This window comes from Ascidiella aspersa, chromosome 8 (assembly GCF_963924565.1).
Source record: "Ascidiella aspersa chromosome 8, kaAscAspe10.2, whole genome shotgun sequence".
NCBI lineage: Eukaryota > Metazoa > Chordata > Ascidiacea > Phlebobranchia > Ascidiidae > Ascidiella > Ascidiella aspersa.
In genome coordinates, this window is record NC_139454.1 from 8,900,480 (window position 1) to 8,926,690 (window position 26,211).

At 34.4% G+C, this 26,211-nt stretch overlaps 1 protein-coding gene across 1 annotated transcript; it reads left to right on the plus strand.

Annotated features, from left to right (window-relative positions):
* Nucleotides 1-18,174: 18,174 nt before the first annotated feature.
* LOC146135657 (uncharacterized) lies at nt 18,175-22,656 on the plus strand. The gene is made up of 5 exons (XM_083396109.1): nt 18,175-18,210; nt 20,652-20,729; nt 21,236-21,309; nt 22,017-22,073; nt 22,544-22,656. Exons 1-5 carry the CDS (start codon nt 18,175-18,177, stop codon nt 22,611-22,613), a joined length of 315 nt encoding a protein of 104 aa, XP_083252235.1. The 3' UTR covers nt 22,614-22,656.
* The last annotated feature ends 3,555 nt before the right edge of the window (nt 22,657-26,211 follow it).

Consider the following 26,211-nt stretch of genomic DNA (forward strand, 5'->3'; position numbering starts at 1 on the left):
GTCGAGAACTAACAATCTTTCTGGTATGCGCTGGTTTTTCGCCAAGAGAAAGTTGCTAAAATTTAAATAGGATATTTATCATATATTTACATATATTTTATCAGCTTTTTCAAAGCCCTGTAAACCAATTAAGCATTGTTTTGAGGAAAAATTTAGTTTAATGAAGCCCTGTCCATCAACCCAAACGGTTGATTAATTTCGCAACAACAATAATACCTCAGCAGGTTGTGGTTTCGGGCCATTCCCCTCTACAGAAACCTCGGAATCGCTTGACGATAAGTCGCCCAATTCCACAAGGGACTGACGTATAATACAACCAACGTCCATTTCCTGTCAAATTAAACTTCACTTTATTAAAAACAATGTGTGGAAGCTCCAGAAACGAACATTTAACATTGACTCACACAAAGGTGTTTCAAGAATCTAATAAAGTTTTGAGTCAGCTGTAACAAGCAAGTAGTTTACAGCCCAACAAGGAAGTTTAAATATTCACATGGTTTTGTATTTATCGATTAAATTGACCCTACTGTGGAAAATATTATAGGATCCAGTGGGATATAAAGCTAAAAAACTTTTTAGATAAAAAAATATTTAGGGGTAGGCTACGTGACCGCTTTAGGGCAAACAAATGTTTTTTTAAAGACAAAAAGGGTTAAACCACAGATGTGAATTACGGTGGCTCTTACTGCCTTGTAAAATTACCCTTACTACAATACTGTTTTGCTTAAAGAGGAAATTGTTTTAAATAATACAAAGGGTCATATTGTATTAAAACCAACGGCATATTAAAATCATAAACAAAACCAGATTAGTATATTACAATGACCATTTAACTTGCCTGGGGAGCATTTTCGGGTGCAAAAGTGTTGCCTGGAAGATCATTTGCTGAATTGCCAGCCACCATCGGTGGAGGATTAACAACCGTTCTGGCATGAGGTGGTTTTTCGCCAAGAGAAAGTTGCTAAAATTTAAATAGGATATTTATCATATATTTACATATATTTTATCAGCTTTTTCAAAGCCTGTAAACCAAATAAGCATTGCATTGAGGTAAAATTTAGTTTAATGAAGCCCTGTCCATCAACCCAAACGGTTGATTAATTTCGCAACAACAATAATACCTCAGCAGGTTGTAGTTTCGGGCCATTCCCCTCTGCAGAAACCTCGGAGTCGCTTGACGATAAGTCGCCCAATTCCATAAGGGACTGACGTATAATACAACCAACGTCCATTTCCTGTCAAATTTAACTTCACTTTATTAAAAACAATGTGTGGAAGCTCCAGAAACGAACATTTAACACTGACTTACACAAAGGTGTTTCAAGAATCTATTAAAGTTTTGAGTGAGCTGTAACAAGGGATAAGTAGTTTACAGCCTAATACACAAGTTTTAATACTCACATGTTTGTTTATTTATCGATTAAATTGACCCTACTGCGGAAATATTATAGGATCCAGTGGTATACAAAACTAAAATATTTTTTAGATAAAAAAATATTTAGGGGTACGTGACCGCTTTAGGGCAAACAAATGTTATTTTAAAGACAAAAAAGGTTAAACCACAGTTGTAACTTACGGTGGCTCTTACTGCCTTGTAAAATGACCCTTACTACAATACTGTTTTACTTAAAGAGGAAATTGTTTTTAAATAATTCTAAGGTTCATATTGTATTAAAACCAATGGCGTATGAAAAACATAAACAAAACCAGATTAGTATATTACAATGGCCATTTAACTTGCCTGAGGAGCACTTTCTGGTGCAAAAGTGGTGTCTGGAAAATCAATTGCTGAATTACCAGGCACCATCGGTCGAGAACTAACAATCTTTCTGGTATGCGCTGGTTTTTCGCCAAGAGAAAGTTGCTAAAATTTAAATAGGATATTTATCATATATTTACATATATTTTATCAGTTTTTCAAAGCCCTGTAAACCAAATAAGCATTGCATTGAGGTAAAATTTAGTTTAATGAAGCCCTGTCCATCAACCCAAACGGTTGATTAATTTCGCAACAACAATAATACCTCAGCAGGTTGTGGTTTCGGGCCATTTCCCTCTACAGAAACCTCGGAATCGCTTGACGATAAGTCGCCCAATTCCACAAGGGACTGACGTATAATACAACCAACGTCCATTTCCTGTCAAATTAAACTTCACTTTATTAAAAACAATGTGTGGAAGCTCCAGAAATGAACATTTAACATTGACTTACACAAAGGTGTTTCAAGAATCTAATAAAGTTTTAAGTGAGCTGTAACAAGCAAGTAGTTTACAGCCTAACAAGAAAGTTTAAATATTCACATGGTTTTGTATTTATGGATTAAATTGACCCTACTGTGGACAATATTATAGGATCCAGTGGGATATAAAGCTAAAAAAACTTTTTAGATAAAAAAATATTTAGGGGTAGGCTACGTGACAGCTTTAGGGCAAACAAATGTTTTTTTAAAGACAAAAAGGGTTAAACCACAGGTGTGAATTACGGTGGCTCTTACTGCCTTGTAAAATGACCCTTACTACAATACTGTTTTGCTTAAAGAGGAAATTGTTTTTAAATAATACTAAGGGTCATATTGTATTAAAACCAACGGCATATTAAAATCATAAACAAAACCAGATTAGTATATTGCAATGACCATTTAACTTGCCTGAGAAGCACTTTCGGGTGCAAAAGTGGTGTCTGGAAAATCAATTGCTGAATTACCAGGCACCATCGGTCGAGGATTAACAACCTTTCTGGCATGCGCTGGTTTTTCGCCAAGAGAAAGTTGCTAAAATTTAAATAGGATATTTATCAAATAATTACATATATTTTGTCAGCTTTTTCAAAGTCCTGTAAACCAAATAAGCATTGCATTGAGGTAAAATTTAGTTTAATGAAGCCCTGTCCATCAAACCAAACGGTTGATTAATTTCGCAACAACAATAATACCTCAGCAGGTTGTAGTTTCGGGCCATTCCCCTCTACAGAAACCTCGGAATCGCTGGACGATAAGTCGCCCAATTCCATAAGAGACTGACGTATAATACCACCAACGTCCATTGCCTGTCAAATTAAACTTCACTTTATTAAAAACTATGTGTGGAAGCTCCAGAAACGAACTTTTAACATTGACTTACACAAAGGTATTTCAAGAATCTATTAAAGTTTTGAGTGAGCTGTAACAAGGGATAAGTAGTTTACAGCCTAATACATAATTTTAATGCTCACATGTTTGTTTATTTATCGATTAAATTGACCCTACTGCGGAAATATTATAGGATCCAGTGGTATATAAAACTAAAATGTTTTTTAGATAAAAAAATATTTAGGGGTACGTGACCGCTTTAGGGCAAACAAATGTTTTTTTAAAGACAAAAAGGGTTAAACCACAGGTGTAACTTACGGTGGCTCTTACTGCCTTGTAAAATGACCCTTACCACAGTACTGTTTTGCTTAAAGAGGAAATTGTTTTTAAATAATACTAAGGGTCATATTGTATTAAAACCAACGGCATATTAAAATCATAAACAAAACCAGATTAGTATATTGCAATGACCATTTAACTTGCCTGAGAAGCACTTTCGGGTGCAAAAGTGGTGTCTGGAAAATCAATTGCTGAATTACCAGGCACCATCGGTCGAGAACTAACAATCTTTCTGGTATGCGCTGGTTTTTCGCCAAGAGAAAGTTGCTAAAATTTAAATAGGATATTTATCATATATTTACATATATTTTATCAGCTTTTTCAAAGCCCTGTAAACCAAATAAGCATTGCATAGAGATAAAATTTAGTTTAATGAAGCCCTTTCCATCAACCCAAACGGTTGATTAATTTCGCAACAACAATAATACCTCAGCAGATTGTGGTTTCGGGCCCTTCCCCTCTACAGAAACCTCGGAATCGCTTGACGATAAGTCGCCCAATTCCACAAGGGACTGACGTATAATACAACCAACGTCCATTTCCTGTCAAATTAAACTTCACTTTATTAAAAACAATGTGTGGAAGCTCCAGAAACGAACATTTAACATTGACTTACACAAAGGTATTTCAAGAATCGATTAAAGTTTTGAGTGAGCTGTAACAAGGGATAAGTAGTTTACAGCCTAATACACAAGTTTTAATACTCACATGTTTGTTTATTTATCGATTAAATTGACCCTACTGCGGAAATATTATAGGATCCAGTGGCATACAAAACTAAAATGTTTTTTAGATAAAAAAATATTTAGGGGTACGTGACCGCTTTAGGGCAAACAAATGTTTTTTTAAAGACAAAAAGGGTTAAACCACAGGTGTAACTTACGGTGGCTCTTACTGCCTTGTAAAATGACCCTTACTACAATACTGTTTGACTTAAAGAGGAAATTGTTTTTAAATAATTCTAAGGGTCATATTGTATTAAAACCAATGGCGTATGAAAAACATAAACAATAACACATTAGTATATTACAATGACCATTTAACTTGCCTGAGGAGCACTTTCGGGAGCAAAAGTGGTGTCTGGAAAATCAATTGCTGAATTACCAGGCACCATCGTTCGAGGATTAACAACCTTTCTGGCATGCGCTGGTTTTTCGCGAAGAGAAAGTTGCTAAAATTTAAATAGGATATTTATCATATATTTACATATATTTTGTCAGCTTTTTCAAAGCCCTGTAAACCAAATAAGCATTACATTGAGGTAAAATTTAGTTCAATGAAGCCCTGTCCATCAAACCAAACGGTTGATTAATTTCGCAACAACAATAATACCTCAGCAGGTTGTAGTTTCGGGCCATTCCCCTCTACAGAAACCTCGGAATCGCTTGACGATAAGTCGCCCAATTCCATAAGAGACTGACGTATAATACAACCAACGTCCATTGCCTGTCAAATTAAACTTCACTTTATTAAAAACAATGTGTGGAAGCTCCAGAAACGAACATTTAACATTGACTTACACAAAGGTATTTCAAAAATCTATTAAAGTTTTGAGTGAGCTGAAACAAGGGATAAGTAGTTTACAGCCTAATACACAATTTTAATACTCACATGTTTGTTTATTTATCGATTAAATTGACCCTACTGCGGAAATATTATAGGATCCAGTGGTATATAAAACTAAAATGTTTTTTAGATAAAAAAATATTTAGGGGTACGTGACCGCTTTAGGGCAAACAAATGTTTTTTTAAAGACAAAAAGGGTTAAACCACAGGTGTAACTTACGGTGGCTCTTACTGCCTTGTAAAATGACCCTTACTACAATTCTGTTTTACTTAAAGAGGAAATAGTTTTTAAATAATTCTAAGGGTCATATTGTATTAAAACCAATGGCGTATGAAAAACATAAACAATACCAGATTAGTATATTACAATGACCATTTAACTTGCCTGAGGAGCACTTTCGGGTGCAAAAGTGGTGTCTGGAAAATCAATTGCTGAATTACCAGGCACCATCGGTCGAGAACTAACAATCTTTCTGGTATGCGCTGGTTTTTCGCCAAGAGAAAGTTGCTAAAATTTAAATAGGATATTTATCATATATTTACATATATTTCATCAGCTTTTTCAAAGCCCTGTAAACCAAATAAGCATTGCATTGAGGTAAAATTTAGTTTAATGAAGCCCTGTCCATCAACCCAAACGGTTGATTAATTTCGCAACAACAATAATACCTCAGCAGGTTGTAGTTTCGAGCCATTCCCCTCTACAGAAACTTTGGAATCGCTTGACGATAAGTCGCCCAATTCCATAAGAGACTGACGTATAATACAACCAACGTCCATTGCCTGTCAAATTAAACTTCACTTTATTAAAAACAATGTGCGGAAGCTCCAGAAACGAACATTTAACATTGACTTACACAAAGGTATTTCAAAAATCTATTAAAGTTTTGAGTGAGCTGAAACAAGGGATAAGTAGTTTACAGCCTAATACACAAGTTTTAATACTCACATGTTTGTTTATTTATCGATTAAATTGACCCTACTGCGGAAATATTATAGGATCCAGTGGCATACAAAACTAAAATGTTTTTTAGATAAAAAAATATTTAGGGGTACGTGACCGCTTTAGGGCAAACAAATGTTTTTTTAAAGACAAAAAGGGTTAAACCACAGGTGTAACTTACGGTGGCTCTTACTGCCTTGTAAAATGACCCTTACTACAATACTGTTTGACTTAAAGAGGAAATTGTTTTTAAATAATTCTAAGGGTCATATTGTATTAAAACCAATGGCGTATGAAAAACATAAACAATAACACATTAGTATATTACAATGACCATTTAACTTGCCTGAGGAGCACTTTCGGGAGCAAAAGTGGTGTCTGGAAAATCAATTGCTGAATTACCAGGCACCATCGTTCGAGGATTAACAACCTTTCTGGCATGCGCTGGTTTTTCGCGAAGAGAAAGTTGCTAAAATTTAAATAGGATATTTATCATATATTTACATATATTTTGTCAGCTTTTTCAAAGCCCTGTAAACCAAATAAGCATTACATTGAGGTAAAATTTAGTTCAATGAAGCCCTGTCCATCAAACCAAACGGTTGATTAATTTCGCAACAACAATAATACCTCAGCAGGTTGTAGTTTCGGGCCATTCCCCTCTACAGAAACCTCGGAATCGCTTGACGATAAGTCGCCCAATTCCATAAGAGACTGACGTATAATACAACCAACGTCCATTGCCTGTCAAATTAAACTTCACTTTATTAAAAACAATGTGTGGAAGCTCCAGAAACGAACATTTAACATTGACTTACACAAAGGTATTTCAAAAATCTATTAAAGTTTTGAGTGAGCTGAAACAAGGGATAAGTAGTTTACAGCCTAATACACAATTTTAATACTCACATGTTTGTTTATTTATCGATTAAATTGACCCTACTGCGGAAATATTATAGGATCCAGTGGTATATAAAACTAAAATGTTTTTTAGATAAAAAAATATTTAGGGGTACGTGACCGCTTTAGGGCAAACAAATGTTTTTTTAAAGACAAAAAGGGTTAAACCACAGGTGTAACTTACGGTGGCTCTTACTGCCTTGTAAAATGACCCTTACTACAATTCTGTTTTACTTAAAGAGGAAATAGTTTTTAAATAATTCTAAGGGTCATATTGTATTAAAACCAATGGCGTATGAAAAACATAAACAATACCAGATTAGTATATTACAATGACCATTTAACTTGCCTGAGGAGCACTTTCGGGTGCAAAAGTGGTGTCTGGAAAATCAATTGCTGAATTACCAGGCACCATCGGTCGAGAACTAACAATCTTTCTGGTATGCGCTGGTTTTTCGCCAAGAGAAAGTTGCTAAAATTTAAATAGGATATTTATCATATATTTACATATATTTCATCAGCTTTTTCAAAGCCCTGTAAACCAAATAAGCATTGCATTGAGGTAAAATTTAGTTTAATGAAGCCCTGTCCATCAACCCAAACGGTTGATTAATTTCGCAACAACAATAATACCTCAGCAGGTTGTAGTTTCGAGTCATTCCCCTCTACAGAAACTTTGGAATCGCTTGACGATAAGTCGCCCAATTCCATAAGAGACTGACGTATAATACAACCAACGTCCATTGCCTGTCAAATTAAACTTCACTTTATTAAAAACAATGTGCGGAAGCTCCAGAAACGAACATTTAACATTGACTTACACAAAGGTATTTCAAAAATCTATTAAAGTTTTGAGTGAGCTGAAACAAGGGATAAGTAGTTTACAGCCTAATACACAATTTTAATACTCACATGTTTGTTTATTTATCGATTAAATTGACCCTACTGCGGAAATATTATAGGATCCAGTGGTATATAAAACTAAAATGTTTTTTAGATAAAAAAATATTTAGGGGTACGTGACCGCTTTAGGGCAAACAAATGTTTTTTTAAAGACAAAAAGGGTTAAACCACAGGTGTAACTTACGGTGGCTCTTAATGCCTTGTAAAATGACCCTTACTACAATACTGTTTTACTTAAAGAGGAAATTGTTTTAAATAATTCTAAGGGTCATATTGTATTAAAACCAATGGCGTATGAAAAACATAAACAATACCAGATTAGTATATTACAATGACCATTTAACTTGCCTGAGGAGCACTTTCGGGTGCAAAAGTGGTGTCTGGAAAATCAATTGCTGAATTACCAGGCACCATCGGTCGAGAACTAACAATCTTTCTGGTATGCGCTGGTTTTTCGCCAAGAGAAAGTTGCTAAAATTTAAATAGGATATTTATCATATATTTACATATATTTCATCAGCTTTTTCAAAGCCCTGTAAACCAAATAAGCATTGCATTGAGGTAAAATTTGGTTTAATGAAGCCCTGTCCATCAACCCAAACGGTTGATTAATTTCGCAACAACAATAATACCTCAGCAGGTTGAAGTTTCGAGCCATTCCCCTCTACAGAAACTTTGGAATCGCTTGACGATAAGTCGCCCAATTCCATAAGAGACTGACGTATAATACAACCAACGTCCATTGCCTGTCAAATTAAACTTCACTTTATTAAAAACAATGTGTGGAAGCTCCAGAAACGAACATTTAACATTGACTTACACAAAGGTATTTAAAAATCTATTAAAGTTTTGAGTGAGCTGAAACAAGGGATAAGTAGTTTACAGCCTAATACACAATTTTAATACTCACATGTTTGTTTATTTATCGATTAAATTGACCCTACTGCGGAAATATTATAGGATCCAGTGGTATATAAAACTAAAATGTTTTTTAGATAAAAAAATATTTAGGGGTACGTGACCGCTTTAGGGCAAACAAATGTTTTTTTAAAGACAAAAAGGGTTAAACAACAGGTGTACCTTACGGTGGCTCTTACTGCCTTGTAAAATGACCCTTACTACAATACTGTTTGACTTAAAGAGGAAATTGTTTTTAAAAAATTCTAAGGGTCATATTGTATTAAAACCAATGGCGTATGAAAAACATAAACAATACCAGATTAGTATATTACAATGACCATTTAACTTGCCTGAGGAGCACTTTCGGGTGCAAAAGTGGTGTCTGGAAAATCAATTGCTGAATTACCAGGCACCATCGGTCGAGAACTAACAATCTTTCTGGTATGCGCTGGTTTTTCGCCAAGAGAAAGTTGCTAAAATTTAAATAGAATTTTATGATGTATTTACATATATTTTATCAGCTTTTTCAAAGCCCTGTATACCAAATAAGCATTACATTGAGGTAAAATTTAGTTTAATGAAGCCCTGTCCATCAACCCAAACGGTTGATTAATTTCGCAACAACAATAATACCTCAGCAGGTTGTGGTTTCGGGCCATTCCCCTGTACAGAAACCTCGGAATCGCTTGACGATAAGTCGCCCAATTCCATAAGAGACTGACGTATAATACAACCAACGTCCATTGCCTGTCAAATTAAACTTCACTTTATTAAAAACAATGTGTGGAAGCTCCAGAAACGAACATTTAACATTGACTTACACAAAGGTATTTCAAAAATCTATTAAAGTTTTGAGTGAGCTGAAACAAGGGATAAGTAGTTTACAGCCTAATACACAATTTTAATACTCACATGTTTGTTTATTTATCGATTAAATTGACCCTACTGCGGAAATATTATAGGATCCAGTGGTATATAAAACTAAAATGTTTTTTAGATAAAAAAATATTTAGGGGTACGTGACCGCTTTAGGGCAAACAAATGTTTTTTTAAAGACAAAAAGGGTTAAACCACAGGTGTAAATTACGGTGGCTCTTACTGCCTTGTAAAATGACCCTTACTACAATTCTGTTTTACTTAAAGAGGAAATAGTTTTTAAATAATTCTAAGGGTCATATTGTATTAAAACCAATGGCGTATGAAAAACATAAACAATACCAGATTAGTATATTACAATGACCATTTAACTTGCCTGAGGAGCACTTTCGGGTGCAAAAGTGGTGTCTGGAAAATCAATTGCTGAATTACCAGGCACCATCGGTCGAGAACTAACAATCTTTCTGGTATGCGCTGGTTTTTCGCCAAGAGAAAGTTGCTAAAATTTAAATAGGATATTTATCATATATTTACATATATTTCATCAGCTTTTTCAAAGCCCTGTAAACCAAATAAGCATTGCATTGAGGTAAAATTTAGTTTAATGAAGCCCTGTCCATCAACCCAAACGGTTGATTAATTTCGCAACAACAATAATACCTCAGCAGGTTGTAGTTTCGAGCCATTCCCCTCTACAGAAACTTTGGAATCGCTTGACGATAAGTCGCCCAATTCCATAAGAGACTGACGTATAATACAACCAACGTCCATTGCCTGTCAAATTAAACTTCACTTTATTAAAAACAATGTGCGGAAGCTCCAGAAACGAACATTTAACATTGACTTACACAAAGGTATTTCAAAAATCTATTAAAGTTTTGAGTGAGCTGAAACAAGGGATAAGTAGTTTACAGCCTAATACACAATTTTAATACTCACATGTTTGTTTATTTATCGATTAAATTGACCCTACTGCGGAAATATTATAGGATCCAGTGGTATATAAAACTAAAATGTTTTTTAGATAAAAAAATATTTAGGGGTACGTGACCGCTTTAGGGCAAACAAATGTTTTTTTAAAGACAAAAAGGGTTAAACCACAGGTGTAACTTACGGTGGCTCTTAATGCCTTGTAAAATGACCCTTACTACAATACTGTTTTACTTAAAGAGGAAATTGTTTTAAATAATTCTAAGGGTCATATTGTATTAAAACCAATGGCGTATGAAAAACATAAACAATACCAGATTAGTATATTACAATGACCATTTAACTTGCCTGAGGAGCACTTTCGGGTGCAAAAGTGGTGTCTGGAAAATCAATTGCTGAATTACCAGGCACCATCGGTCGAGAACTAACAATCTTTCTGGTATGCGCTGGTTTTTCGCCAAGAGAAAGTTGCTAAAATTTAAATAGGATATTTATCATATATTTACATATATTTCATCAGCTTTTTCAAAGCCCTGTAAACCAAATAAGCATTGCATTGAGGTAAAATTTGGTTTAATGAAGCCCTGTCCATCAACCCAAACGGTTGATTAATTTCGCAACAACAATAATACCTCAGCAGGTTGTAGTTTCGAGCCATTCCCCTCTACAGAAACTTTGGAATCGCTTGACGATAAGTCGCCCAATTCCATAAGAGACTGACGTATAATACAACCAACGTCCATTGCCTGTCAAATTAAACTTCACTTTATTAAAAACAATGTGTGGAAGCTCCAGAAACGAACATTTAACATTGACTTACACAAAGGTATTTAAAAATCTATTAAAGTTTTGAGTGAGCTGAAACAAGGGATAAGTAGTTTACAGCCTAATACACAATTTTAATACTCACATGTTAGTTTATTTATCGATTAAATTGACCCTACTGCGGAAATATTATAGGATCCAGTGGTATATAAAACTAAAATGTTTTTTAGATAAAAAAATATTTAGGGGTACGTGACCGCTTTAGGGCAAACAAATGTTTTTTTAAAGACAAAAAGGGTTAAACAACAGGTGTACCTTACGGTGGCTCTTACTGCCTTGTAAAATGACCCTTACTACAATACTGTTTGACTTAAAGAGGAAATTGTTTTTAAAAAATTCTAAGGGTCATATTGTATTAAAACCAATGGCGTATGAAAAACATAAACAATACCAGATTAGTATATTACAATGACCATTTAACTTGCCTGAGGAGCACTTTCGGGTGCAAAAGTGGTGTCTGGAAAATCAATTGCTGAATTACCAGGCACCATCGGTCGAGAACTAACAATCTTTCTGGTATGCGCTGGTTTTTCGCCAAGAGAAAGTTGCTAAAATTTAAATAGAATTTTATGATGTATTTACATATATTTTATCAGCTTTTTCAAAGCCCTGTATACCAAATAAGCATTACATTGAGGTAAAATTTAGTTTAATGAAGCCCTGTCCATCAACCCAAACGGTTGATTAATTTCGCAACAACAATAATACCTCAGCAGGTTGTGGTTTCGGGCCATTCCCCTGTACAGAAACCTCGGAATCGTTTGACGATAAGTCGCCCAATTCCATAAGGGACTGACGTACAATACAATCAACGTCCATTGTTTGTCAAATTAAACTCTACTTTAATAAATCCAATGTGTGGAAGCTCCAGAAGCAAACATTTAACATTGACTCACACAAACGTGTTTTAACAAGTTTAAAAACTCACATGTTTTTTTATTTATCGATTAAATTGTCCCTACTGTGGAAAATGTTATAGGATCCAGTGGGATTTAAAAATAATTTTTTTTTTTAGATGAAAAAATATTTAGGGGTACGTGCCCGCGTTAGGGCAAACTAATCTTTTTTTCCATTGCCTGTCAAATTAAACTTCACTTTAATATATCCAAAGTGTTGAAGCTGTAGAAACAAACACATAACATTGCCTAACACAGAGGTGTTTTAAGAATCTATTGAAGTTTTAATTAAGTTGTAACATGTAATTACAGCCTATTGTTCAAGTTTAAATGATAACATGGTTTGTTAATTTTCTAATAAAGGTATCCTACTGTGTAAAATATAAGGATCCGTTGCGATATAGAACTAAGATAATTTTTTTTATATAAAAAATACGTAGGGTTCCGTGACCGCTTTAGGGCAAACAAAAGAGGTTTCACAGACAAAAGGTTTAAAACCACTGATATAAATTTGCGGTGGTTTTTACTGCCTTGTAAATAGGACCCTTACTGCAATACTGTATTATTTTACAATGTGTATATATGTATATTTGGCCTATCTTATTTTCAAATCATAGTAAGGGTCATATTGTATTAAAACCAACGACATATTAAAAACATAAACAAAACCACATTAGACTATTAAATTAAACATTTAACTTACCGCAGGACCACTGTCAGTTGCAAAACTGCTGCCTGGAAAAACAATTGCCAGTCTGGCAGGCAACATCGTTCGAGGTTTTGACGGAACAACTTTTCTGGCATAAGGTGTTTTATCGCCAAGATAAAGTTGCTAAAATTGAAATAGGGATATTTATCATATTTTGACGATGTTATGCATTAAGTTTAATGTGTAAAACAACAAAATTGTATTCTTTATACTATAGCAATGAACGCGGTATTTTATGTTATGAAAACTTGAGTTGGTGTGCGTTAGCTTAACGTCTTACTTCGTTTGAAGAACCAGAGTTTTTTTCTTCGATCTTTGATAGCTCAAAACTAGGGCTCTGTAAAAAACGGCCGTATATATGTTAGTCTATAGCAGCGGTTCCCAAACTGGTGTCCGCGGACCAACTGGGGTCCGTAGAGCAGTTTCAGACGGTCCGCAAAGTACAGCAATGATTGTATTTCGATAAAAAAGCTTCCCCGGTTACTTGATAGGTTAGTTGCAGCAAAACAAGTTCACCCATCTTATTAAACGCTTACCGTATTTCAAAGTTTTTGTTTTGTCTCATTGGTGTAGTTTTTGCATTTTTCCAATAGCACTCTTTGATTTTTATAGGGCCGCGAAATATCAAAAAGAAATAAAAAGGGCCCGCCAGACAAAATTTTTAGAAAAGTTTGGGAACCGCTGGTCTATAGGTTTAGAAGGGTTACCCTACCGTATTTTTCAACACTTGTTAAAAATTCAAAACTAAAGCAAACTTGTGAACGCTATTTGGCAAAGAATTTCGGTGCAAACAATTATTCGATGATCTCAATATGCTACGTCACGCGATTTGACGTCAACTAACCTTGCTCACCTCGGGAGAAGGGGCTCCGGTAAGTTGGATTGCTGTCTCGACCGAGAGAGTTGACGATAAATCACCATCAGCTTTCTGTTCAATGAAGGTTATAAAAGGTTTTAAAGAATACAAAAGATCGAATCATATCAACGCAGATGTGTAGCAGCACGACGGAATATTATCGAGTAATGCATGCTTCAAGAGAAAGAGTTTGTTAAAGCACGAAAATTACTGTGTTGATGCGCCACGTTTTCTTATAAAAAAAATGCCATTAAAACATCACAGGTGAGTTGGTTTTCGCTTTGTGTTAACGATCTCAAGGAATCTTTAGGGTGTCTACTTTATTTGTTTACTATTTTGTACAATGTTATGACTATAGGACTATATGTTTTAATAACAATCTTGTAAATTGACAGAAAATTGTGTTGTGCATTTCTAAGCCAGCATTGCTGTCCGAGATGCAGGTTTAATGAAACAGGCTAGCTTTATGGTGATTTACTGATAGGCGCAAGGCACAATATGTATCTAATGATGTAGCATGCGGCTTTAACATATCTTAACTCACCTCGGGAGACATAATTCCGGAGGGTTTGAATACAATTTCGTCGGAAAATGTCAGTGCAGAAGCATCAGACGATTTCTGTTGAAAACAGATATAAGGTAACGAGTTAAAAAAATGAACCTTGCGGTAACAACGCTATACAGTCAATAGGAATTTCATAATAAAATGATTTTTTTGTATTTGGCCAAAAAATTAACCAAGGTTGTCAAACAGGCGCTTAGTTATTATCGTTATGTTATTTGTTACTGACTGTTTTTCAAAGCGGCATGGGATTTGGATGACTAAACACTTACCCATAATACCAGTAAATACCGTTTAAAATTAATATAAAAAATTGGAAGAAAAAGTAAAAAGAAAATCCAACGGGAGAGCGCGCGATATTATTTTAAATCAAGTCTATTTGCTGAAACCTAATCGCAAACTCTCTAAAGAATCCACACTTTTAAAATTTTGGATGAATAGAGACTATAGGTGGGGAGGAACATTAGTTGTGAAACACCGAATCATTTTTTCGGTCTTTTAATATTAAGTGAAATATTTTTAAGGCTCATAACATCTGTTTTCTTTCTTTTTTATGGCATTCAAAAATACCAGACAACAAAACACAAACAGAATATTGACGTCATAACGCGGACCGCGAGATTAAGTTATTCAAGAATATACTTTTGGAAAAATTAAGTCTGCAAGTTAACTGAAAAAAAAAAACATATGCCGCAATGCGCTAGGGAACACAATATTATACACTAAGGCTTACAATTTAAATGAACAACCGAGCGCGAAACACTTTTAATCATTGATGCTAAATAATTCGTGAACTAATATCGCCCTTATCAAAATCAAAAACACAAAACACTTTCCGACTTACCTTGCGAGATTGATTTCCGGGTTGTTGGTTTGCCGGGTCGACCAAAAGAGTCGACGCAGCCGAACCATCACGAGAATTCTGGTTGAATTTAAGGAAAAAATGTAAATAAAACTCTTGGGCTGTCATAGATTAATCATCTCTGTGTTTGTTTATATTATAGGAGTAATAATTTTGTCTATGTAATGCGCTACGTTATACAGATGTACTTATTTACATTAATGTTATAACGAAAATAATTATAAACCTTAAGATAAAAAGACTTAAATCGATTTTTTAAAGTTTATTGACTGGAACACTAATTGGTACACTTACCTCAATTTCAGACATGCTTTCGCTGGGTTTTTGATAAAATCAATAGACTTTATAGAGAGTTTTTGAACGTAAAGTTCTCCAACAGTATTTTGCGTTGCAAGCAAGGCAAAACGTAAAGTCTAAAAAAATTTTCCCTGCCTTTACCTTGCCTGCTTTTGTTACGTAACAATATAAAACAATTACCATTGAATATAACCAGGTTGAGTAAAATTGCTGAGAAATACATGTTAATTTTCTATGGGTGGGCAAACTGCGGTTCGCGAGCGGTATGCGGCTCTTCGACATGTTTTTTTGTGGCTCTTCTAGTTAAATCGTAAAATTCCCAAAAAATATAAATTAACAAGAGTACCGTTTATAAACGTTTCTCTCTTTTTCTTTTCTTCATGTAGGCCGGCATTTCGTTTATGACCTAACACTATCCATGAGTCCGAAGTTAGTTATCAAAAGACTGATATTAATAAATACTGTGCGTGTTATGTTACTACTACCGTTATTATTATTTTGTTGATTATTACCGTTTTGTTGTGTTACAATTCTGTTATTATTACTGACCTTGCATTATTTACCGTTTTGTATTAAAATATTTTTGTGGCTCTCTGGTACTTGTATTTTCTGCAAATGGCTCTTCAATTGAATACATTTGCCCACCCTTGGTCTATATAGAAATGAAACGGAAGACGAGTTTTAGTTTAACAACAAAGCATCAAATAAGAAATATAAATTCAGCGGAATGTGCTAACTTGAAGGGCTCTAACAAAATACTAGTTGTTACAGGCAATAATAAACTTCAGGTATATAGGAATTCACAGATAATTTTATCAAGTGGAAAAATAAATTAATTAAAAAACTAATGGTTAAGATACTAATTACCTAGTTTTTTCATTTTACATTATTGATAGTCTAATAGACCCCACAAAAACGTGACGGTTGTGCGAAAGAAGACGGCAAACATTGCCCTTTCTTAAAAAATGGCCCGATTGTAGTGTTCATTGTTTTCATTAAGTAAATGCTTTTTTTAAGTTTTTTACTTCTTAGGCTTTTTAGATTAAACATCGAATTACAGTATTATATAGGTTTCAGTTTAGTTGAAGACGTTGATATTGCTCCGTATCGAAAATCTATAAACAGGTTTCAAAAACAACTTTGGTCGAGCCAGAGCTAAACCGCAACTTTGAAATGCTCCGAACGAAAATCGTAATTTTTAAAAAAATTTGAACTGGAAAAAAAATCGGTTCGATTTGCGGATTCAAAGCAAAGAGATTTTTATACCAATGACTGGAAAATAAATTAATATGGCGGATTTTTGTCGTCTGTCATGCTCTGATGCGTTTGAAAAAACAGCGAACGCTTCAAGGTCACACGACGCAACACACTAAACTAGTAGTTAGGATTCGGAGCTGGCCTAGGAAATTTATTGGCGGAGCGGAGGGTGAGTCAATTATTGTTATATTTATATTTTTGATATTAATTCTTAACAAAACCAAATAATTTGCGTTGTCGTAGGATTCTAGAAGAGCGCCGAAAATCCTAATTAGGTTGACTGATTTTAGTAATCCTTTCCGAAGGCATCTTGTGATATGAGCCCCCATTAGAGTCTTTAAATTCTACTTACTTTTTTGTAACCCCCCATGGAGGCAAATTAGACGACATTAATGGATTTTAAAGAATTGTGGCCGACTGCTTTCTTTAAGTTGTGGCAGCCAAAAAATTCTAGCCAACTTTTTTTTTTTGCTTAAATCTCATGAACATTTTGTGATATAGACGCCAGAAAGGATATTTTTTTATTGTAAAACGGCAAATTTAAAATTCGTAAATTGTACTTTCGCTTAATTTTTTGTGTGTGTAGAATTTAATTTTTTTCATGAGAAAATTTTGTAATGTTTTAGATATGTTTAGTTCTTATTGTTATTCACACCTTAAAATGATCTCATTCAATTTATAGGCCGCTAGTCACTTGGAATCAGTGTTACAAACACTTTATTACAAGAAAATAGAGAAAGCTTTGTTTAGTAATATTTTAATGATTTTTGAAAGCAGTTTCCTGTATTCCTTTTTTCAAGAAGGAAGTCTTGAAATTCAAAACTCTGGATGTGGTTTTCTATTGGGCTGTATGACACTATGTTGACAATAATCCTCCGGACACAGTTATTGACTGGATAAACTATCTCTGGGAGATCATAATGTAAATCTACTGTCTAAAATGCTTGTTGAAAGAAAAATGTAGAAATATAGAGCTTATTTTTGTGTTTTAGCCTGTGTAGTCCACAATAATTGTAGTTGAAACAAGCAACGTTTTTTCAGAAGTAGCAAACCTGATTCGCAATCTGCAAATAATTTGCCCAGTGTGCCATCTAGCGGCCATCGACGAGTTGGTTTTTGCTCAATAAAAATTAAGCTCAAACAAGAAGCTCTAGATTGCCCAAGAACGACAGGATGATACTGCTACGCAATCAAATATCAAGGTAAGCATTGTGTCCAAGACCTCAATTTGGTAAAATAAGTGGCTGACTTATAATTTAAATAGGTATATATAAAATATGTGTTTAAAATAAACAATGTAACCCTTAGCATTACAAATGTCACTTAATAAATGAAATTCACTTTTAGTATTCTGTTATTGTCGTCAGGCCATCAAGCATTTTTTCTAATTTCTCTCACCGTATGGCTTAACACAAGTAATATAAAAAATTGTGCAGAACACTAAAACCGAAGCAGAGAAAGAGAAACACAATCCTGGTTATTTAGATGAATTCATGTGGTGCTGACAGAAGAATGAAAAGGGTATTATCCGAAGGTACAGATTGTAAATTTTTGAGCAGTTTTTCGTCTAGTTTGTTTTGTTTCTTTGTGCCCAAATTGAGGGTTTCCATACCTAAAAAGAACCTTTCATGGTTAGAAACTGATAGTTAAGTTTCACGGATGGCTGTATTTATTTGTATTATTGATGTATCTTCAGTTATTAGTCCAAACATAGATCTTAATGTTAAAAAATTTGTTCAAAATAAAATTCCTTACTATTCTTACCTTGTAGGTTTTTATTAAAGAATAACAAATCCATGACATTTAAACCAAGTCTATTACTGTGTTTAGGACATTGGCTGGAAATACTCCAAGCTTTGTTTAAAAACATCCGAAAATCATTTTGTTTAGTAGATTTTGTTAAATACATGTGTGATGTATACCTAAACCGGTGGTTTAAAAAAAATTAAAATTTTTTACAAATTTTTTTTCCACATTTTTTTTTGACCAATTTCTTCGGTTTTCTGTCTGATTCTTCGGCCGACATAGTCGCTAAGTCGCCAGCTTTCTGCCATGCTGAGTATAATGTTACAAAGGTACGACATTAAACATTACTCTTACAACACCTGTTGTTCTTGAGCAAACTTATGCACATAACCAGCTCAAATGCAGTTAAATCACAAGTAACATAAAAAAATACTGTTTTTGTTAAAAACTTTAATTAAAATGATCATAAAAGACATTTAAATGTTGATATAAATAACGGTATTTATATTCTATTTTAACAGAAATTATACTGTAGACTTCATGAATCATATGACTTGTAATGCCATAGAATGCGTATAGTCTTTTGTATGAATGGATTTAAGTAAACAGATTAAAATTTGTGCCAAAAAATTGATGTTTTGCAATAAAATTTATCCTTACATAGTTAAACTTGGCTAAGAGAATAGGGCGGTGGTATAGTCTGGTGGCCCTGTGATGCAACAATGTACAAAGATAAAAACTCGCTGTACCAACTCTAATTACAGTAGAACAAATGTACGACTATAACATGGCCCACAAATGCATAGTAGAAATAAAATACTATAAAAAAATAGCTCCTTACATATAAAAAAAGCCTAAAAGACCAACATTTGGGCTGCCAGGCCACAGTTTTCCGACCACTGATTTAAACAATGAATTATATATATTTTCAGTCCTTTACCTTTCTATATTCTAAAAAATTTTAGCTTTTTTTGGTGACTGTGGTTATGTGTGAAGCATAACCCTCACTTGAATGTAAGTTATGGCAATTTAATCAAAAGTTGCGAAGCAGGTGTATAATATTTTGTGACATTATTTACATATGGGGATGCAAAACTCCAACCTGTAGGTGCACAATTCTGATTTTCATGGACACTGTTTCATAGGTTGGTTTTACTCGAACTTGTGTGCAAACATGCAGCTGAAATCCAGTATAAGTTTGCGATGCAAGACAAATGGCTTTTATTTGGTTAAATTGCTAGAAATTTTGAAGCGACACATTAGGCTCATAAAAGAGATTCGCATATTGCCGGAAATATAGGTATTTATAGTCCAATTTAATGGAAATTGAAAGTTCTGATTTACATAACAAAACATTTCATTTCCGCTTTGCGCTTTTGTGCTCATCAGATTTGCCTAATACATAGACAGGACAGGAACATAGCAAAACTCAATTAGTACGCATGAGGCATTTTTTGCATTTATGTAATTTAAAACAGACAAAGAATATACAAACTATATTGTAGCCAGTGCGATTTGACCCACCGGTAACTCGCATAATTTTTCTTATCGAGTAACGCTTAACTATTTGCTTTGTGTGATAGATCATAGGTTATATTGTGAGTAATTTCTGCTTAATTGTTGCAAAATGATTCCAGCATCGTTTTATGGGGTTGCGGTTGTCGTATATTTTTCAGGGCCCTATTTGTATGGGTGATTCAATAATTGGGTTATTATAAATAGGGTTGATTACCAGGTTAATTTTTTATTATTATATATTACACTTTGGTTTATTTGTTATATGGTACTAAAAATATTGTAATTTTAGCAAAGTTCTTTCAAAACTATATCTGAAAATTGGGTAGTGGTTCTTTAGGTTTTCCTGTCCATTAAATTGCCAAAAATATACTCATGTTTATTTCTTGGTTGAGTAGTAAAAATTAAATTCAAAGCGAATCAAATGCTACTCTATTATGTCATTTGCCATTGTGACTTTACTGGCATTTGCTTATTTTATATAAATAAATAAGTTGAGTCCTCGTAAATATTATAGCTTCGTTTGTATTGTGTAGTATTTTAAGTAAAGGATTGTACAGCATAATATTTAAAAGTTATTAAGGTGCGACAGTTTTAAAGGCTTCATACATTTTGTTTAATAACGCTTATTTGGAGTAAAAGCTTCCGCGCTCATGATAATTAATTAAATATTATCGTTTCCTTACTTGTGTTTTCAACAGAACTCATCTGATGCTGCTTTTGCATTGACATTTTCCGCCGAAATTGTTTGCCAATCTTCCGGACTTATTTGTCCAGAGGTAAGTTAGCTACATGTTTCATTATAAATATACATTTGCGCCTATTAGTAAATTACCAACAGGCTGTTATAACCGATTTGTTAACGCGGACAAAATCTCAGACAAAACTGTTGATGTAATGCAAATGTGCACATGACAAGTTCCAATCAATTCACAAAATTGTTGTAACAAAATATAGTCATAACGTCTCTGCAAAGTAGCAAAAAAAAGTGACGCCCTTCCGAGAGCAAAATTACCTTTTATGGCTTGAATGAAAAATATTTTAGCCTATAAGGAAACGTGATGCATTGCCACAGTAATTTACGCTAGGGATTCTCAGCATTTTGTGAGTTGTAGCCTCCTAACATGTACTTTTGTTATTTTGCGACCACTCTATTCACGTGTTAACAAACTCTCCCTACGGAGGCGCACATTACTGAATAATTTTTCGTCGTTCTGTAAAAAACACATCTGCCTTATTATGATTCGATCTTTCATTTTAATCTTTTATAAACTTCATTAAACAGAAAGCTGATGGTGATTTAGCGTCGACTTTCTCCGTCGAGACAACGTCCACCCTACCGAAGCCTCGTCTCCTGAGGTGATTCAAGCAAAACCACAAAGGTTGTAATGTAAAAGAGATCCAAAAACAACTTTATTCAACAAAAGCAGAATACTATAGTTACGCAAAAAGCATCGTCAGTTCTGCTAATATACTACAAACACAACGAAACACCAAAATTATATATAAATAAAATAAAATAAAACTATTCAAAAGTTTAAAAAGCCAATATCTCCTGAGGTGAGTAAGGTTCTGTGACATTATATATTAGGATTACCAAATATGCTTCAGTATGCCAGCGTGGGTTGACATATACTTACACATTAACTTTAGTTATTTCACAAAAGCCAATATTGTTTCCATATAACGTTAGACTTGTGTTTTTAGAACACCCGTTTGCCTTATTCTGTTCTTCCAACTAACCAAGCTAGAAAGACTTCCGGAAGTTTTGTTCCCAGATTGAAATAAGGCCTTGTTTATTTCATTTTAAAGTTGTCTTTTGAGATGCGAAAAAACATCCATTAGTAAAGCATTAGTTTTTTAGTTGCTACGTTTTACCGGATCAGCTTGCGTTGCCGTCTTCAAGGTTTCAAAAAAGTTCTTTTACGGCCCATAACATAGGCTGGAATATTGTAACATTTAAGCCTTACAGGTTATCATGAAAATGGCCTAAAATTCAGCAAACATGTTATGATAAAAATGCAATGTTTTAACCACTCTGAAGTTATGCGTCGGTTTTCTTGCAGAGTTCTTGTTTTGACCTTCCAAAGATCGAAGAGAAAAACTCGGGTTATTCAAACAAGGTAAGCTGTTAAACTAACACATGGCAACTCTGCAATTTTATTTTTCATACTATAAATTATTGCGCTCATTGCTTATACCAAAGTTTATTTTTTTATTTTACGCATAAAATTGAGGAAAAACAGCCATTAATGACAAAATTTCCTGTTTAAATCTGAGCGAATTTTCCTAGGCGATGAAGCATCCCATTCTAGTAAGGTTTTTCGGAAAAAACCTCGACTCGTTTGAACGTTGTTGTCTGTTAAACTGACAGTTGTTTTTCATGACAACTCTTTTGCATCATACAGTAGTTCGGAGGTAAGTTAAATGTTTACTTTATTATATAAATCGACACAGAAACGTAGCCACATGGCCTTAGTGCAAGATAATGTTGACGTAATTGATATCGGTTCGACGTTCGTGGAGCAGGCAATTCAGTACTGCCGCATACACATGTTTGTCCATGGGCTTACCTTACTTTTTTTGCTTTTAGTTCCTTCCGATTATACAAACTGATGCAGAGTCGTCTGTGTACCAAGTTGAAGCAACAGCAAGCGAAGTGAGGCTTGATGATTGTTGTGTTTCAGGCGACCTACTTTCCCCAACTTTCAATGTTGAGTTGGATACCATCAGCGATTCAAAGCCGAGTAAAACACATTTCGTTCATTTGTTTTGGACGGTCGACAATTTTAAATGTTTTGTTCTTGGGTTCACCTCATTGAGTTTAATAATGCTAACTTTACAAGCCATTGATACCTCTCTGATGATGTCATTCGTCAGCCAAGAGCTATAGCGAACCTAAAAAATCTCCAATCTCATCCTAAACTTTCAATGGCATAAAAAACATATTTATTCAGAATTTAGGAAAAAAAATATTTAGCCATCACACTAAGACAGGTCTATATTTTATAAATATCAAAAAAAAAAATATATATATACATATATATGTTAACATTGAATATTTATATTCGCCGAATATTACCTGATAAAAAGATTTGCCAACCGTTTAACCAACAAATTGGGATAGGCCTTGATCTCACCTTTGTAGCGATGCTACACTTGATGTCACTTATTATTATTGGGTTAGGGTTTAAATGGACGATAACCAAAATTCATACTTATAACTGATCGCGATAATCGTTAAACACCTGAAGCTCGCACAGTTCAAATAGGGACTGGACGAAATTTTAGCACGGCTGTTAAGCCAAGCGTTGGAGCACGGGCATAAATAATATATAGATATTACTTGTTTATTATATTATTTTTAGATTATAAGGGTCATATTGTATTAAAAACAAACAAAAACAGATTTGAGTATTAAAATTAACATTTAACTTTCCTGAGGAACACTGTGGGATGCAAAAGTGTTGCATGGAAAAACAATTGCTAATTTAGCAGGCACCATCGGTCAAGGATTTTTCCGAACAACCTTTCTGGCATGAGGTGTTTTATCGCCACGAGAAAGTTGCTAAAATTTAAATATGATATACGATTTAATGCATTAAGTTTAACGCGTAAAACAACAAAATAGCATTCTTTATAGAAATTAACGCAGTAATTTATGAAATATATAATTGCATAGTTGATGTGTGGTAACTTAACGTCTTACTTCGTTGGAAGAACCCGAGTTTTCCTCTTTGATCTTTTGAAGGTCGAACAAGGGCTCTGCAAGACAAACGGCCGCATGTGTCAGTGTATAGGTTTATAAGGGTTCACCTACCGTATTTTTCAATATCTGTTAACAATTTAAAACTATAGTAAAGTTGAAAAAGTTACCTGCCAAAAAGGATCGATGCAAAAAATCATTTGATAATCTTAATATGCTACGTCACGGGCTGTGACGTCAACGAACCTTGCTCACCTCGGGAGACGAGGCTCCGGTAAGGTTGACTGTTGTCTCGACCGAGAGAGTTGACGCTAAATCTGCATCAGCTTTCTGTTTAATGAAGGGTATAAACGGTTTTAAAGCAGTGGTTCTCAACTGGGGTCCGCAAAACGTTTTCAGGGGGTCCGCAGAAAAAACTTCTAAATATACCTTTATTGAATTAATTAACGCTGGGAAACATGCTTAATAAAATCGTTTATAACAGTCTCAGGGTTATTTACTAATACGCGCAAGATGTATAATATTTATAATGTAGCATGTGGCTAACTTACCTCTGGACACATAAGTCCGGAAGATTTGGAAACAATTTCGGCGGAAAATGTAAATGCAGAAGCAACATCAGACGATTTCTGTTGAAACCACAAATAAGGAAACGATAGTAATTAATTAATTATCATGAGCGCGGAAGCTTTTACCCCAATTTAGCGTGGTTAAACAAAATGTAAGAAGCCTTTAACTGTCGCCCCTTTTAGGCACTTTTAAATATTATGTTGTACAATCCCTGTGTAGGTTTGCTGAAGCACGTGTCACAATCTCTATAACCTATGGTTGCAATTGGCCTGTAAAGTAATGCATGCTTTCATGGTCGGTTGAAAGCTATTTTATCAGTTGCCCGGCCTAATATGAACAAAAAATCAGTTTTATAACTAGACTGGATATGAGGTTGTTGTATATTTTGCCTGGGGGGTATAGTGCGGTACTACTTTATATTCAAACAGCGCAGTGTTGCTAAATTTTGTCAGAGTGGTATTAGGTAGTTAACTATATTCCTCCAACGAGTCTTGTTTGTCGCTTTCCATATGCTACCAATGATATTTTCCGTTTCGATGCTTTAGCAGGCAAATACGGACGTGGCCCGAAGTTGCGTGTCATTTTTGGGCATGGTGTTGCGCCACAAAGTAGATTGCCAGTGGACTTTGTCAGAGAAGTTATTAAAAATATATTTATTTTTTAATTTTTTAGGCACTTAAAACCAAAAAAAATAGGTTAAATTCAATTTTGGCCTAGATATTCGAACTGTGATCCATTATATAGCATTTACTAGTTGTGAACTGCGATCTATTATATAGTATTTACTTTCAATGTAGCCGTGCAGTGCGACCTAATCATTTTTTCATTACTTGCAGATAACCTTTACCTGATCAAAATTGTGTGTCTATCAAATGTAATTGTACGACAGATGACGTGTAATGCCAGGCACAGACATTCCGCCATTTCCTTATATGCGTTAAGTTTTAAAATTTTCTTATTATCAGAAATAGCGCTATAGCCTCGGACAAACTTTAGGTTAATTTTAGAAAGAATTAGTATTTGGACCATGTTTTTGTTTGTTTTATACATAGTTATCCGTCACAATTCCTTGTGAAATAGCTTTAAACAGACGTTGTTTATTGTTTGTAATATTCTGTTGTATTACATATATTAGCAAACTGTTTTGTATTTAATTGCTGTTTGCTGATTATAAACGGTATATTATGAGTATTTCACACCTCTGTTATGTCTTTTCTTTGCACATTAGCCGCGTTTTCATTATTTAACTCAACTGTACATTGTACCCAGTGGCCTATTCTGCCTATGTTAAATAGATCTAAGCACACACAAGACGCAGGCCAAATCTTGTCTGTTTGACTTTTTGAAAATTAACATTGCTTTATACTTCTAATTGGTGTGTTTTTGTTTAGTAATGTTTTTCTGGATTTGCATTTTGTCTTACAAACATGTTTATACTGTGACCCAGTTGTGTTTTGGGGCCTAAAACTGAATTTTATTAGTTAAGACGCATAGATGGTTTTACGTCAGGGGTCGGCAACCCTACGCTTGCCAAAAGTGGCACGCGAGATGATTTTTTAGGGCACGCCAAATGACGCGCACGTTATACCACCTTAAGAAAGTGCAACTATTTCATCACTATCACATCATTAACATATCATATTACTATCACAAACGCTAACTAATAAATGGTTGCACACACTTTCCAGTTCGATCTTTTGCTCGTGTCACAATTCAGTGTCTTAACTGTTGTATTGGACGTTATTTTTTGTGGCGTGATGTTTAGTAGTTTACTGCGTTGAAGCAGGATATTCCACAATAAAAGTAGCACGTGTGAACTTCTGAAATTAGGTTTAATGGCGCTTTCGAAGATGCGTAAATTAGATGTCAGATCATTAGTAAATTAGCAGATCACAGCAGGGCTGCGGAGTCGGTCTCGGGACTCGCGAAAGACTATAGGTAAAACTACATGAGTGCGACGGGTGCGCATACGCAGTACAAATTTC

Excerpts from the sequence above, each read along its gene's own strand:
- LOC146135657 (XM_083396109.1), top strand. The coding sequence starts at position 18,175 with ATGAATTCATGTGGTGCTGACAGAAGAATGAAAAGG. Across the intron at positions 18,211-20,651 it reads CTGACAGAAGAATGAAAAGG|AACTCATCTGATGCTGCTTT; the intron begins GTATTATCCGAA and ends TGTTTTCAACAG. Across the intron at positions 21,310-22,016 it reads CCGAAGCCTCGTCTCCTGAG|AGTTCTTGTTTTGACCTTCC; the intron begins GTGATTCAAGCA and ends GTTTTCTTGCAG.